Below are 17,186 nucleotides of genomic sequence, written 5' to 3' on the forward strand. Positions count from 1 at the left end.
TGTACTAGTCCTTCAGGTTCAGAAAGTGAAGTGAAAGCCCATTGGGAAACTCCAACTCCCATTGTCATTGTGACACAGCACTCCACAGCACACAAGTGAACACTGCACACAACGAAATTGCATTTATGCCTCACCCGTGCAAGGGGGCAGCCCCAAGTGGCGCCCCATGGGGAGCAGTGTGGTGGGACGGTACCATGCTCAGGGTACCTCAGTCATGGAGGAGGATGGGGGAGAGCACTAGTTGATTACTCCCCTCACCAACCTGGCGGGTCGGGAGTCGAACCTCTGGGATGCAAGTCGGACGCCCTAACCGCTCACCCATGACTGCCCAGGTTCAGGTGACATTAAGCAAACTTTCGATGCAGTAAGGGTCAGCCAGGTACAAATTACCCATGTAACGTCAAACATTTCTTGAGAAAATATTTGTTCACGCAAATTACCTTTCCAAAACCTGGATGCATTTGGGTTTTAAACATGTCTTCATAAATAGGCTTGTCAGTCAGTAGCTTACACGTTCAACTTCTAATCTCAAACATGGAACAAGTGACCCTTTCTGTGTCAAACCCAGGGCCCTAAATTAACATTTTTCACTACCAGCCAAAATAGCTAGTAGATGAAATCTTACTAGCTAAACACACTCACTAATGGGTCAAAGTGGCTAGTATTGTTCTTTTCTACTAGCCAACATGAAATGTTATCAGCATTTGCCGGTAGGCTGGTGATACTTTAGAGCCCTGGTCAAACCTATCCCATCATTTACAGGGTCATTTGGGGACACTGGCATATTTAGGCTACTGTATGAATGCAAGATATCAGGGATCTAAACTGACCGTCTGCAGATACAGGAATAATTCATGGTATAGGCTACCTGTGTGCCCGGACCAAGAGCTTTATATCAGGCTGAATACACAAAACAATCGTGGAAAAGAGACAATAGTAAGGTCATCTTGTTATTGGTTCCTCATGCCACACCCCCAAAGCATGATAAAACCACACAAAAGAATATTTACACAGTTGAGAATTTATTGTTTTGGGAAACCTTGAACGAATAGTTCTAAGTACTCAGTACATGGTGTGCTGAGCTCTAAACACAATGCTAGTGGGTAAAAATGCTGGCATTCATGAAACAAAAGCAAAATTAAAAAATAGACAGGAAGTGAAAGGGGGGAGAGCAAACCAACTTTCAATTAGAAAAAACCCTGGAACATAAAAAAACAAAAAACAAAAAAAGAAAAAAACCTTCACGGTACGTGACCATTACAAGAAAAAAAATCCATGAGGCGCACGTATTCTTTTCTTTGCCAATCCCGGTGAAAGGGATTAATAATATTAACATCAATAAAAAAATAATTACACGTTTAAAAGAGGCTCAAATCTCTAGCAGCAGTGATGTCGGCTGAGCGAGTTTGAGCAACGGCCATCTTGGAAAGAGGAGGATGATGGGTAATAGGAAGTTTTGGGGCTGTCGGCGGCCATCGTCTGTGTGTTTGTGTATGCGTCTTGTCATCTGTTGTGTTTTCCTATGAGAGTTTTTTTTTATTTGTTTTATTATGCTGAAAGGTCACTGTTATTGAACCGCTCCTGATCGTACACCTCCGCGATGACTTTGCGGCCAGCGAACCAACGGTTGTTAAGGGCTTGGATGGCCTTGTTCATTTCCGACGCTTCCGAGAACTCCACAAAGATCTTGACGATGATCTCAGCGTCATCCTCCTCGCCTTGCCGCTCCTGGTAGATGATGACCCGGTTCACGGCGCCGAACTTGCCGCATTCTTCCGTCACCTCGCCCTCCAGGTCGTCGTCGATGTCCTCGGGGCCCACCATGTTCCGCAGCACCATCACGCTGGACTGCAGGAGGAGATGGCACAATAAAACATGGTCAGGGCATTGTCAACTTTTTCTTATTTCTTTTTTTTAAGGACATTTTTCAATTTGTTCTTAGTTTTCATTCATTGAAATCATTGGAAATACGTACATAATCAGTTATTGAAAATATGTACATAATATAGCATTTCTACTGAATTTTCTAAGCAAGTGTTCCAATCCAGTAATTTACTTACTAAATGATTAATTCAGTACAAGGCACTGCCACCTCACCCAACAGAAATGGTTATGATATTCCCTTCAGCGACAACTCACCCGGCCACTGAACAGACGAAGCAAGTGCTTATAAGAGGGAGAGGTAGAGGGAGAGGGAGGGGGAGGGGTGTCTCAACGTAGTACGTACTATAACTAACTAAACAATAACTGGAACTGGAACACAGACTACAGTCATTTGAGGTTGAGGCTCAACTATGGCACACAGCAAAATAGCGTTCCACAGGACCATGACGCTCGACTGCAGGAGAGCAGAGATTGCAATGATGCAGTCAGACATCAGTAATGGTGTACGAAGACTTAATAGGGAAATCTTTTTTGTGAACCATTCTGCATATTTTTTTCTCTGGATGATCTGGTGGTCATAATGCTGATAACTTGTTTTACAAATGTTTGTTTTTTTACTGACACTCATTTCAAAATACGACCTGCCACCTTCCCTCTTTTTTTTTCTTTTTTCTTCTTTGTTAAGGCTTAACAGATACATACATCACAGGATATTATTCATGCTTTTCTCCTTTCAGTGTTTATAGAGTCACTTTCCTTTCCAAATCCACGACTGGTTACTAAAACAAGTATAGGGAGGGAAAGTAATCTCATCGCCCCCTGCTGGCAACGTTCCAACCCCCTGCAACAAATGAATGTTTTTTTTCTTTGAAAAATTACATCTCGGCCCTGACGACGAAGTAGAAGTAGTGGCAGTCATATTATGGGCATGTTGGCCCGTTTTATCGAACCAGGTGGTAAAATGTTTGGTTTTTCACTGATCTGAGCTGATTTTAATATTCTTTAAAAAGCTAATACAGAACTACACTGACTGGCATGTGTGGCTTGTTTACTCCATGTAATTAGCATAGCCAAATTAGCATAGCCAAACATGAGCCAGAGAGGTGGTTACTCGTCACCACAGAAGCCATCATATCTACTAGAGAATTTAAAACCATACCAAAATGATCGCGTGTATATATGTGTTATAAGAAGACAATGTGGAACTCATAGGATTACAAGAATGTGAAGATATGCGAAGAACTTGCGTTCGTTCGCGTTCATTTGTTTCTCTGTGTTGTCAACGAGGCGCGAAGCACAGCATGCTGGGAGCTGTAGTCCTTTTCCGACCAGATTGGCACAATTTCTATTTTTCTTAAAATGGCAAAAAATGACTTGAGATTTTCACAGGTAGTAGTTCATGCTATTGTGTACGCTGAAAAATGTGTCTGGTGTTATAGTTCCAAGTCATATCTTTGTGGGATTTTTTTAAAAACTTGTCTATGGGAGTTTCAATAGGATCACCCTGGTGTTTGGAACGTAACCGCTAGGATCGCTGTTTTCCACTTTCCCTCCCAATATAGGATTGTTTATGGCACAGGAATCCCTAGAGAATATCCACCCATAGTCTTCTCAAAATTGTTTATCTAAGCCACTTTTTCCAACACATTTTTTTGTTTTCCAATTACAATGAGAAAACAGAACACGAAATGAACATTAAGGGGAGTTTCACTGTAATGCTTAAGAAAAAGAAATGACAACATGAAATAAAAGACATGTATACATACCGTAGTATATATTACAAAACGGTGCCTCAAGCAAAATCTGATCTTAAATTCGCTTGTTTAACATATCCAGTCCATCTTTGCCAGATCCTGGTAGTCTCCTAACTTTGTACACCGCATTCCACATTATTATGCAAATGACATTCTAACGCACCAGACATAAAACCCCATTGAAAATGAATGGGATGCTATGTCTGGTGAGTTAGAATGTCATCACCTCCAAAGCACCTACACGTGGCATGGAAATCTACGGGTATATTGAAGAGTGAAGTGTGGGTCACCAGACCAAACAAACAAAAACAGCTGAGAGCAAAGCATCAAGGATATCTAGGCTTCCATAACTCCCATGCAATGCCCTGCCATTGACTTCAATGTTAAACGCAGCATTCCAGTTACAGCTTATGACCAAGTTTTGAACATCGAAATGTAATTTAGAAGGTACCAAATGCCAACTGTTTTGATGTAAATGGGAAAAAAAGAAAGAAATTTGTATTACAACACTACAAAACTGTTTTGCGTAATAATTTGGAACAGAGCATTTTGGGCATTTTAAGTTTTTTGTTATTTTTTAAAATACCATTATCATTGGAAGGTTAATTCAAAAACTTTTGAATTGTACTCTAATGGCCGATTAATTGAAAATTATGACGACTGTCATTTCTATTGATTATTTAGGAAAACGGCAAAAAATGTCATTTGCGTAATAATGTGAAATGCGGTGTATATACACATCATGAATTACATCCAACCACTCTCCTATTGTAGGAGGGTTTGGCTTTAACCATCTCCTGGATATTGTTTTTTTGCTTGCTACCAGCAGAATAACACCTTCCCTCTGACACTACTATTTCAAAATAAATTTGCCACCAACACCTCTTAACCAGTTGCCAGTTTTGAACAGTTTCAGCAAAATAAGGCAACATAAAAATAAAAAGAATATTTTTTTAAAAATCCCCTCACGGCACCATCTCACCTCCTGCTTGCGAAGCAGCTTCTGCATGACCATGTGTCGCGCCGTGCTTCCCGAGATGCTGAGGTGCTCCTGGTCGGCCAGATTCTCCTGGTTGGCCCTTTCCTGCTCCGATTGGTCCTCCTGGTCGCCGCCAGCACGTGCGTCATCCGCCTCCTTCTTGGCCTCAAGGCTAGCCGGCAGGTTGGCCGCCGTCGCCGCGGCTACTGCTGCCGCTGCGGTGACCGCTGCTGCCGTGACGGGTGGCGTTGCCAGCACCGGGTTCACCAGCCCCACCTGGGGCACCACGGGCAGGGCTGGCCGTGCCGGGGTCACTCCTGATGGGGAGGTGGGGGTGCAGGTAGGGGACCAGGGTTACATAGAGGTACTTATATGGAGAGATAGTAGTAGACACGTTCTTGATTGAGCAGCATCATTTGATGAATTCTTAACATTATACTGGTGCTGTATACTTGTTGCTGATGGGGGAGGGAATGATGGTTGCATAAAGGCAAATAACATAAACATTCGGAATATTCCTCATTGAGCAGAGTCACTAAACTCCTGGTGGGGAAAGGGATGATGGTCATAAAGGCATTCATCAAACATGAGGAATGTTTGTCTTATTCAGTGGGTACCTTGTAGATGTAGGTTTCTGCTCAGTCATTTCAAAAATAAACTACCAACACATTATAGGAAGATAAATAAGCAAATCAGAAACTATTAAATCCACTGCAAAACAAACAAGTAACAAATGAAATGCACCTTTAAATGATATTGTCCCATTTTTGGAAATAAGCTCATATTAAACCTCCCCTTGAGATAAATTACTGAGATTTACCTTTCTCCTGTACTTACTGCCGTTCTCCGAGTATGGCCGTGCAAATTTTACCTCCAAGATAGCAGTTAACATTGAGTCCTATGAAACCAGCTAGCCGCCAGCCCGATCATTTAACTCAAGGAGAGGTGTAAAATAAGCTTATTTCCAAAAATGGGACAGTATCACTTTAAAGTAATAATAGGCATTCCATTACATCATTTCATGTGAAAGTAAGAGATAAGGGAGGCAAATTTTAAAATGTGTTCTCATACATTACCATGCAATTACAATTTAAAAAAATAATACTACTATTTTTAGAATTCTTGCACACCTCCTTTTGCCAGGTGCGTAAGAGTGGAACCATTGGGTCACCAACGTAGAGACAAAAATGCTCCCGCACACTGTTCACATTTGCAGAGTTTTTACTTGCAACATTTCGGTCTAATGACCTTCCTCAAGCAATTCCAAATGGATAGACCGAAGGTAAAAACTCAGTGTGCGGGAGCTTTTTTTGTCTAAAAAAAAAAAATTGAAAGCAGAATAAGAAAAGAAAGGAGGGTCCACTCCAGGTACAGACCTGTGATGAGTCCAGGGGCCTGGGCTGCCAGTACAGCCTGCGGGAGTCCCATCTGCTGGCCAAGAATCTGAGCTGGGCTGGCTAGGGAGCCAGCCACGGCCTCCTAGGGCAAACCACACAAACTGAATTCACTTGTGGATACACAAGCACAGTCCTGTGGCCGTCATGTGGCGCCATCGCTGTGCAGCACTGTACAGTGTCAATATTTTGGTTTGCTACTCGCTACAGACATATTTTTTTTTTGGTTACTGTGGTTTTGTTGTGTCTTTCACAATAACAACATGCATCAAGATGGACTCAAGTCTGAGTTTTTAATTTTTTTGCCCAAGACATTTCTTAAAGGACACTGATGCATGCAACATAAGACCTCAAAGAGAACATGTGAAATGAACAGGTTAACCTAAGTATTAAGTATTTAACCGTTTCCTATCTGGAGCCCGACTGCATAGGCAAAACTGCATAGGGACACAACTCTTTGTCAGTGACAACATCAATAGATGGACATTGAAGTTGATAGTTCTCCTGCTTTCCCACCCAGAGAGCTCTCCATGAAGCTGCAATGTTCCCTCACAAATATCAGGTGGGATTTGTGGAAATGAATTGCAATATGAATTGAAGTTCGATCATAACAGGCTCTCTCATTTTACATAATTTAACTTTCATTTATTTTTCATGTCTTGTGAGCATGAGAATCATTCCGAATGTGTTACTGAAGTAACACCTTGTAGACGATGACTCACCTGCACTGTGATCTTTATACCTGAGCCGTTCGTTCCAATACAAAGCCGTGGTCAAAGCAGAATCTACGGTTCATATCTACGGAGTACTTCAATACGTATTTTATAAATGGGGCACCTTAGTCACGCCCTCTACTTCCTGGTTCATGGGGAGTCAAAAAATAATTACTGGGCTTGAAATGAGTGGTTTTTCGACACCAATCCAAACCTTGGACCTCAACCCATGCACCACAAATCCACCACGACTCGCCTCGTTCACTTCCATTCAATTTTTTTGCAACTTATTGCCCCATGAACCAGGAAATAGATGGCGTGACTTAGGTGCCCCATATCTGCAGGTGGCGTCCCGTAGGTGATGACTCACCTGAGCCGTGATCTTGGCGGTGGCGGCGGCGGCAGCAACTGCGGCTGCGGGGGGCAGGCCTCCGGGGGTGGTGGGCGTCAGGAGGGGCATGGGCGGCGTCACAGCTTTGCCCACCCGCAGGTACTGCCCGCCCAGGTCAAACAGGTTCATGGACGACACGGCATCCAGGGACGACTGGGGTTTATCATACTCTGGAGGAGTTGTGGCATGGCAAGACACAAAGGGAGGGAGGGATGGGGGAAGGGGGTTGAGAGACAACAGACAACTGCATGCAAGGGCTAAAACGACAGAACAAAATGTTAGTGCTTGTATTGTAATACTAACAGCTACTACAACGAGACGGCCATTTCACTCTTCCAATGTGTCTTGACTTTCAGATTAAAAAAGCAAATAACAAATCACAATTTGTGACGGTGCCAGCGTGACATCAATATTGTTTTCTAATAGAAATGCTTAACACCTTATTAGATTGTTTAAAATATGAAACTCAATTACATAATACACACCCTTACAGACAAGTGTTAGTCCCCAACTTACTGTTGTGCCCACCAGTCTTCCATATGTGCTTTGATATTTTTGTGTGTAAAAAAAAAAGTCTCAATTTGTCTCCAATTCCCATTCTCTGATAAAGCTCGTCTGCCTGGTCTTTCCGAAAAATTCTGATGTCAGTGCAGTTTCCCTACAATTCATTATATCATGACATGTCTTCATATGAATAGTACCGGTAATAGCCATACTAGCACACAGCACAATTTTCAACTGTCATGATGTCTACGTTTACATCTTCAGATTTGGGCACCTAATGTGTGTGTTATTGGTCGGATGTGGTACATACAGCATACCGCTGTAAAGTCAAGTAAAGACAAGGAAGGATCTCGATAGCAAAACTTCAACAGCTCACTGCCTCCAATTCTGTAAGCAAATATTTAAAAAAAGAAAAGGAAAACAAATATTTGTGAAAACCAATTCCAATAATTATATACATTAGTTTCTGATACCAATTTCACTAATGACTGCACTCTAGATTCGAAATGATTCATTCGGAATGAACTGAAAAGCACAACGCAGCTACTTATTTATCTATATTATTTAAAAACTGACATTTTATTCAGTCAGACATTCCAGCAAAGCTTTACTCTCATGAGGGTCTGATTGACCAAAGCATCAGTGCGTTTTTTTTAAAATAGCAAATAATACAATAAGTTGCACTTTTCCGTTTACTTCAAATGTGATATCCAAATCATACGAGAACCTGCTACCATCCCATCTCAAGACGAAGACCCTAACCACTAGGCCAAAGTGAGGAATGCGTGCTGGCCCTGTCCTGCCTGTGAGCCTGCCACCCTGCCTGCCTGCCAGCTCACCGATGAAGCCGTAGCTCTTATGGCGGCCGGTGTTGGGGTCCCGCGCCAACGTGCATCCCTTGATTTTGCCGAAGGCCTCGAAAACGCTCTTGATGTCGTCGTCCGACAGGTCCGGGTGTACGGACGCCACGTAGATGCGATTGTAGGCGCGTGCCTCCTCTGCCAGCTGGTCAATGATGGGCTGCGCCTGGCCGATGTTACTTGGCCGCCCCACCTACAGCACACATACTAGCACAGGGGCCAACTGAGTGGGGACGTGGTGTGACGTCGTGGGTGTGGCGAGGCGTGCCGTGCACGAGTGGACGCAAACTGCGTCTGCGTATGTAGGAGTGCGGTGGACGAGTAAGTGTGTGCATGTGTGCGTGCGTGTGCGAGCGTTGACACGGTAGGAGAGAGGACGCGAACCGGTGGGAGTAGAATGTGTGCGAGTGCTAATGTGTGTGTGTGTGCGCAACAGAAAGTAAGCCTGTATACATAAAGGTATGAGTATGGACGCAAGTGTAGGTGTGTGCATGTGTAGGTGTGTGCGTGTGTACGTGTGCATCTATGAACGTGGACACGATAGGAGTAGTGTGTCAGTACGAGTGAGAGAGATAGTGAAGATGACCATGTCTGCCTCCGGATTTAAAACTTGTTACTGCTAGTGGACCGTGGGCACCACTCAAGGGTCAACCTGCAGTGCAGTGCAGCACAAATGACTCAGCAATCATATCTTTTATGACCGCATTGGCAGTCTGTCCTATCATGACGACATATACTCAGATAAGCCCGTTACGCAATATCTGGCAGAAAGCAATAGCTCCTTAAGGAGAACAAAGTGTCACAACTATACCAGTCATCCTTTACCATAGCGATGGGTTAAATCTTAACAAGCGTAGAGCAGGGAGATACATCATTAATCCCGACGGAACTATTACTACGAAGGAATCCAGAAGGAAAGAACAACTACACTGGCAGACATGGCTCGTATGGGTGTATGTATGCGTGTGTGCGCACGAAGAGGTGGCGTGTGTGTGTGTGTTGGGGGAGTTGTGAGTGTGCTGTACACTGTGGCGTGTACTGGGTGTGTGCTGCAGGGAGGGCGGCCAAGCAACACCAACCAGGCGCAGCCCATCATTAGGACACCACAGACAAAAGAGCAGCACGGGGCTCCCTGGAGAACCTGCGCCTCTTAAAAACAACCTGGGTCATGGCATCACAACAACAACAACAACACTACTACTACTAACTGCGTACTATAAAGATTAGAGTGAGGTTATGGACAGGAAGAGCAGAGAGAGGAGAGTTGAGAGATAGGGTAAAATACTGTGACTATATCCACATTAGTGCGTGTCTACTTTAGCTTCGGTTGTTCTGATTATAGGCAAGTTAAAAGTTAGAAACATTATGCTAGTGGATGAAACAATTTTACTGCCCAAAACCCTCCCCTTGACAAACATGGGGGAAAAAAGAGAACAGGACAGGTTAATAAAACAACACCAGACAAAGAAAAATGAAACACTCAATGGAAACCAAACTTCATCAGTCTTTCTTTGCCATCTGTGAGGAGTGTGAAAAGAAAGCAAAAGTGTTAGAAAAGATATGTATGGGACTCCTCCGAAGGTCCAGACAGACACCTGTGAGGCCAACCGCAGGGATCCATATTGGGATGGAGGGACAGAGGCAGAACAGGAAGATGTCAAGAGATGGGATGGAGGGGTCATGGAGGGAGAAAGGGGAGGGGTGGGGGACAGACTAACCTTGATATTGCGGCCCCCCAGCATGACTGAGTTCATCTGCTCCAGAGCGAGCTGAGCTGCCTCCGGGATCTCGTACTCCACAAAGGCAAAGCCCTGGGACACACAACGAACATAAAATGAATCAAATATTAGACAACCGTCTTAGGTACATCAATTAAGTACACAGATAATGTATTATTCAGTACACTTAGCAGAAAAACATGCCAAACAACTAAGATGGTTATTGCAAAAAAAAAAAAGTAAAATTACATAAGAAATATGCCCTCTGCCCAGCCATGGCTCAATCGGCTGGGAACTTGACTGCTACACCGGCGACACGGGTCCAATTCTGGCCCTAGGTCATTTGCCGAACACTCCCTCCCTACTCCCTCCCCGGCCGCTATTTTCCTGTTACGTCACTATCCTATCGTAATAAAGGCAGAGAGACCAGAAAAACACTTCAAAAAAGAAAGAAATATGCCCCTCCACATCACCCATGGGAAGATATGGATGCAGATGTCCAACCTTGTGTTTCATGGTGACCGAGTCCCAGGACATGTCGATGCTCTTGATGGGCCCGAAGGGCGCGAAGGCTTGCCGGATGGTGTCCTCGCCAAGCTCATAGTAGATGGAGCCCACGTAGACGCGACACATGATGGCCAGGGCCCGCTGCCGCTGTGCTGCCACCTACCAGCAGGCAAGGGGAGAGAGAGAGAGGGAGCAGGTGTTAACCTCCAGTGGCGCTCAGTTGGAGAAATGCAAAAAGGCAAGAACCACTACAAAACACACACACGCACACATACTCACATGTAAAAAAGTAAACCAAACAAGAACAAGTCAAACCAAGTCAATTTGGCTAATGCATGGGGGGGTGCATGGAAACTGCCTATGCTTTTGAAAGCCAAAGTGATCATCTTTGTCACTAAAAAAGTAGATCCTATTCAATGTCATTTGGACATGAACATTTAAAACCGAATAAGATAAAAGTTGGATTGGCCCTTGAGGGTATGCGGGAATGGCATTTACCATGCCATAACCTTGAATGTTACCAAATCAAAACTGAAACCCTGAAAACTTCTCCCATGCCTACTTAAGATGGCTTGATTTCAGCAAGGGGGGACAACAACACACCACTGTTTTACTGGTGCAACTGACCTGTCATCCAGAGAGGCAGGTAAACGTTAACACATTCACAACTTTGGTACGAGGCTGTGATGACGTCGTACGTCATGACAAAAGTAGTGGGATTGATCGAAGTAGACTTTCAAGGCCAACATACATAATCTATTAGATAATCACCTTTGAAAGAGGTGGGGTTTTGAGGTTTTTTCGGTTAACGCCTCAAACAAAAAATGATCATGTCTAAATATTTGTTTTACTGCAAATCGACCAACGGGTTTTTTCCCCATGGAAAGGAGTGTGGGACCTGAACTTGATCAAATTGAACGATTAAGACTATGAAACTCGACTGCTATCCCTCTTAAAAATATAAGCCAAGTAGGGCTGTTTTTTATCGTTTTGGTCACAGCTGCACAACAGCATATTTACAAAGGAGACATGGATTTGTAACTGATTCAATTCAGTCAGAAAGTGACTCAGATAACACCATACACACACACACTTGCACGCACAGACAACCTCATAGACAGCAACGTTTGGCTGGCAAAAAAGGAGGAGCGTAGCAAAACAAAACAAAAACCTCTAAAGGACTAACTAAAGGTCTGCAACTAAAGGGGTGTATCACAGCCAAAATAAAGTGCTGTAGGGTGAAGGTCACTGACAATCTCTAAATTAGAAAGACAGAAACACTGAAATACATCTGCTTTTCTTATCACAAGCATAGGACATTCAGATGACCGTGCCATTTCAACATCAAACAATCCACTTGCACCTCATGCTCCATATACGTACTCACTTAAATAAACTAAGTCTTTTCTCACAAACTGAATTAAATCACTGATGTAGGTGAAAGGGAGAGATTATATGAAAATTACAAAGGCTCTTCACCTCACTACAGGATCCATCTACCATCCATTCATCCATCTAACAAACAATCAACCACATTTTTTAAAAATCACAATCAAAAAGCCATGTCTGCTTTCTGAAATATGCTGGGGCATTGATGTGAACAACAATGACAATTGGGGGTAGAGGCCGGTAATGGGCCAGGTAAAGAAGGGTAACAGTCCTCACAGTAGGAATGCGCACAGAAATGAAATGTATAGTTTAATATTCTATTGACCGATTGCAAAGGTGAGAGGGGATCTCCAAAGCCCATTGTCACTGCTGCCATCTGAAAGACAGTAAAGATGGAAAAAGTGCTGAAAAGTAGGTTAGAAAAAAAATTGTTTGCCTTTTTTTTCTTTTCTTTCACATGTAATTTTGTCACACAGACATCAAAACAAAACACGACAGACCCCACCCCAAGGTAAGCGCATTCCAATTAGTTAATTGGTCGTAACCACTAGCTAAGTCCAAACCCCAAAACGCTGACCATCGGCCCACCCACACCCAACCCATTCCGCGAAACGTAGATTCCTCCGTTGAGGACAAGGAAAAGAGCGAAGGCAAGAGGTAGAGTGAGAGAAAGAGAGAAGTCAGACATTTTGATTTCTCTTCGGCGCACGCGATCTTCCTCAGCTGAAAGAGAACACAAAAGCTCAGCCCAGAGATGTATAGTGTGCACATATACACCCTCAAGAGAAGCATCGACAACAGGACAAGCACAAAAACTGTGTGAGTGAGGCCATGCAATTCTGAGTGTTCATTTTTTTTTACAAACACTCAGCCAGGGATATGTGGAATTGCTAGTAACAGTTAAGTCATTTTCTTAAAACTACTGGAACTACAAATTGGTCAATGAAATGTTCTATATTGTACAACAGAATAGCAAAATATACTTCTGAAAATTTAATTTGCCTTCATTAGTTACAACTTAAAAATCTTGTTTTAAGAAAAAATACATATGTATTCTAAATGTGTATACACACATGCCAGAAAAAAAGCTCAGTTTTTTTTAAAAACAGAGCAACTGGCCAAGGGAACAAGGTGCCTTACATGTGATTTACACACGCAAATATGGCTGATTTATACGTGTATAATTTGAGTGTGGACCCTGAGTGGTCCGGGACCGGGCGCTCCTTCGTTTTCCACTCACCTGCAGATTGGTGAGCTGCTGCTGCTGATGGGCTATGGTCTGTTTCACCAGCACACTCTTAATGCTCTGCTCCATGGCATATTTCTTTGCCTGGCAAACAGGAGAGAACAGAGCAGAAGGCAGGCAGCCATGAAACAAAATGTCTGAAACACGCTGTACTCGAGAGAAGAAAAAAAAAGCATTATCACCCTCCTCATGATACATCGTCAGCCCATTAGTTAAAATCATTGGCTGATTAGTCTCCATCCATTGACATGGCACATGCATCATTGGCTGATTAGTCTCCATCAATTGACATGGCACAGTAAAAGCACTGGAGTGTGGGTGGCCCGTACACCTGTGTGGGTGTGTCTGTATTCCAGTTAACCAGTTTAGTCATGAAATTGTTTCACTGAGAACCATGTGAACATTAGGCAAAAAGATATCAAAGTCCATTTACGTTGGGTACAATATTTAGAACACATAAGTGCTCTGCTCTGTTTAAAAAATAATGGTGCAGGAATAAGACTATGCAAACACGTCATATATGAGCACTTGATTTGCTTCTACAGCCTTGCGTTCATAGGCAAATGAGATTATTCACTGGAAGAATGTGCAGCATGCCCCATGAGAAGGTTAGAATGTTTTTAAGTGTGCTACATGCAAGCTTTAGCTTTACAGAACTGATCAACGTTGGCAAATTACTTAAAACTTGTATTGGCTTAAGATGTTGTATTGCTGACTTTACAGCAACTACACAACACCAGTGCAATGACATGTCCTCCGGTGGCTACTGGCCTAGGCCACGAGTGTGTGCGCGTGTGTGTGTGTGTGCTCGTTCTTACCCTCTGCAACGCCTCCTGTTGTTCTGGTGTGAGGGGCGGCAGCCCGAGCTTGGAGCCGGTGCTCTGTCCATTCTCCATCGTTAGCGTGTTGCCTCTCTACAGATGGAGACAGGCAAACCTTAGCAATGACCCCATTCAGTTCCACAATGCATTATGCTCAACCATGACTGTAAGGACTTCCTGTAAAGATAGATGGAATACTACCTACTATGAAGACACAATGTGGCTTCACTCTCCATATTTTGTAATGTTTGTGTAAACAATAGCTCTTTCAGCAGAGTGAGATAGTGAGAGTGCATTAGTGGCAAACAAGAAACAAGACATCAATTGCCGTGCAATTGCAGAATGTGCAAATCGTGATCCTAGCTAGAGCACAGTAGCAGCTAAATTATATAGGCTACTGTACTGTGCTGCGCCGTTTCCATTTGGCAGACCATTCATGTGGACAAGGCCAAGAATAACGAAGCTCGGTAGCAAGATTATCCCTAGAGAGCACCAAAGGTATGCTGACTAGTACTGTGGTGGCAATGTACCTTGGAGGCCGCTAGTCACAGGGCGACAGGAGGCCAAGTAACGGCGATGTGACTTGCAACAGGCAGCTCACTGGTTCTTCTCAATTATCTGAAGGAACATCCAAAACCAAGATATTCATAAATAATTTCTTCAGTGGGGCCCTGTTCGAATTAGCCATTAATTGACATTCTACCTCTAATACCTACGCTTCTCTGCAGATTCAGATGGTCAACGACCTTTAATGCAAAATAGGCATTTGGTTGGCTATGTCCAAGCCAAAACGCGCGTTTTATCAAGCTAACCAGTTCATGTTGCCTCATGTGAGCTTGATAACGTCAGCTAAGCTAAATGTCTACCAAATTAAAATACATTTCATCACTTAAGATTGCAGTCCATGCCTATACACTATCTGCTACAGAGGATGTGTAACTTTTACAGGCAATTGCCATAATTATCTGCCAACTAGCCTGTAACAAAAGCGGTCGGTTTCCAGCTAAATGGCATTGCTTCAATAGCAAGCTAGTCAAATGATTCATTGAAGGGACCCAGATGGAACATGCTAGCTAGCTAACGCCTGCATCAAGTAGCCACAAAGGCCATGGGCATAAATAAATGTACTTGTGACATCGCCCAGCCTTATTTCGCTAAATATTACACTGTGTTACAACACTAACAACTGCGTTTTACCTTATCCAACCACGCATTTAGCAGCAACTCGTTCGAACAATACATTTGCATTCACAATCAGGAAAGGAAACATTACGTCCTGATTCCTGACGTTATATTAGCCAACATAGGCCTCAAATTATATCCCACTTAGAACCATCAAGAACACATTAAAACTAATGGTTTGTTGCAGTCGAGTATTATTTGGTCCTATATAAAATTAATGGCATAAATAGGGAGCAGCCATTCTCAAACAAAAATGCATTTTATGTTTTCTTTACCGCAATCTCCAGTGTTACCGCCATGAAGCACACTGTCGTGGGTTCCCCGCACCCGCAGACTGGTCCTTCTTCACGTTCGGTGTATGTCTTACCGCGAGAATTAGGCTGCGGTCTAGCATTCGAGATTTCGCATCTGTCGTCGTGAGTGCGCTTTTCTACCTGCAATCTCAACGAGCGCGCGCGTTTGAAGTTCTCCCAATGCAAATAAAGACAAACTATTAAAAATGTGCTGAATTTCATTAGCTTTCTCACAAGAGAAAGACTGTGCCGATTTATAGGCAGCAAGTCCTGGGAGAGAGTAGAGCAGAGTATAGAGTAGGCTATCATTTATTGATCCCGAGGGAAATTAGTGTCCAGTAGCATACATAAACACAGAAGAAAAACACAAAGACATTACACACATCATTGCACATATATTCTCCATACAGCACATGCTTTATATAGGGCCTACATTTAGCCAAAGTCAGACCTCTCTCTTTCTCTCTCTCTCTCTCTCTCTCTCTCTCTCTCTCTCTCTCTCTCTCTCTCTCTCTCTCTCTCTCTCTCTCTCTCTCTCTCTCTCTCTCACACACACACACACACACACACACACACACACACACACACACACACACACACACACACACACACACACACACACACACACACACACACACACACACACGCACACACACACACACACACACACAGCTGTGGTTGTGTGTGGATTACCATGAAAAATAAAATCTACAAAATCCATTGGGCAAAATTCATGTGTTGTCCTACACGTTGAAGTACAATATATTAATAGAAAATGTAATCTATATGCTCAGTATCATATACATTCTTTTATTATATGCTATTATTTTTTTTATTTTATCATATAATATCAATTATGTACTTTACTTTTATGGTATGTTATCTGTGCTTCAGACACACCCCCACACAAGTCATACTGTACACTGCAATGGGGACCCAATTTTGGGCCCCCTCTCTCTCCCTGGAACTGGGACAACTGACCCCTTTGTCACCCCCGTGGGCTTCCCTGATACCTGTGAATATTGTCATTCAGCCATAGAAAAGAGCTGTAAGAAGTTTCAAAAAACGTTTCATTCAGAAAACTATAGCCTACTTCTTTACTCCTGACCTGACGGTAGCCCATAGAGAATAAGATGAATGATAAACAGAGCCATGGGCTTCAGTCAGACTGTCATGGTTCAGACGACTTCATGAACTGAATCATCCTCAAAACTATAAAGATAAGGGCGAGATCGTGTGACGAGATAGGTCAGTTAAACGCAGTTGCCCTTTGACTCTGCTGGAAAGAGGAACTATGTGAACGAGAGGGGGGTAGTAGAACTAGACCTTGGGCAATCAGTTGACAGATCTGCGGAGACTCACAACACCATTTCTGCAGGGGAGAACAAGGTGAGTAGATTCACAGACACTGCAGATCTTTCTACTGGTTTCACGTAATCTATTTCACTTACATAACCGCAAAGGGGGAGATTTAACCTGGATTGAGAAAGTAAAAGTCCCACCATCTATTCCTTCTGCATGTCTCTGCTCTTAACAAAAGGGACTCGCTCA

General features: G+C 43.2%; 1 protein-coding gene across 4 annotated transcripts; it reads right to left on the reverse strand.

Moving 5' to 3' along the window:
* Positions 1-1,003: 1,003 nt before the first annotated feature.
* puf60b (poly-U binding splicing factor b) lies at positions 1,004-15,702 on the reverse strand. 4 transcript variants are annotated; one of them, XM_063207075.1, is made up of 12 exons: positions 15,618-15,702; positions 14,691-14,778; positions 14,158-14,253; positions 13,334-13,423; positions 12,419-12,469; positions 10,702-10,863; positions 10,198-10,290; positions 8,459-8,672; positions 7,095-7,285; positions 5,994-6,096; positions 4,621-4,934; positions 1,004-1,848 (listed from the first exon to the last, which is right to left on the reverse strand). In XM_063207075.1, the coding sequence occupies exons 3-12, from the start codon at positions 14,233-14,235 to the stop codon at positions 1,549-1,551; spliced, it is 1,596 nt and encodes a 531-aa protein (XP_063063145.1). In that variant the 5' UTR covers positions 14,236-14,253; positions 14,691-14,778; positions 15,618-15,702; the 3' UTR covers positions 1,004-1,548. The 4 variants fall into 4 exon arrangements, with proteins under 4 accessions (XP_063063145.1, XP_063063144.1, XP_063063143.1 ...); XM_063207074.1 differs by lacking the exon at positions 14,691-14,778 and having other exon boundaries at positions 5,994-6,093; positions 15,618-15,693; XM_063207073.1 differs by lacking the exon at positions 14,691-14,778 and having other exon boundaries at positions 15,618-15,693.
* Between the last annotated feature and the right edge of the window lie 1,484 nt (positions 15,703-17,186).

The sequence above is a fragment of the Engraulis encrasicolus genome, chromosome 9 (assembly GCF_034702125.1).
Source record: "Engraulis encrasicolus isolate BLACKSEA-1 chromosome 9, IST_EnEncr_1.0, whole genome shotgun sequence".
In the NCBI taxonomy this organism is placed as follows: domain Eukaryota; kingdom Metazoa; phylum Chordata; class Actinopteri; order Clupeiformes; family Engraulidae; genus Engraulis; species Engraulis encrasicolus.

Bases quoted from the DNA above. Each gene is read 5' to 3' on its own strand.
- puf60b (XM_063207073.1), bottom strand. From the start codon at position 15,641: ATGGCGGTAACACTGGAGATTGCG. The intron at 12,470-13,333 runs GTGAGTGGAAAA...ACTGTCTTTCAG, and splicing joins AGCAGCTCACCAATCTGCAG to ATGGCAGCAGTGACAATGGG. The intron at 8,673-10,197 runs GTTAGTCTGTCC...TGTGTGCTGTAG, and splicing joins TGGGGGGCCGCAATATCAAG to GTGGGGCGGCCAAGTAACAT.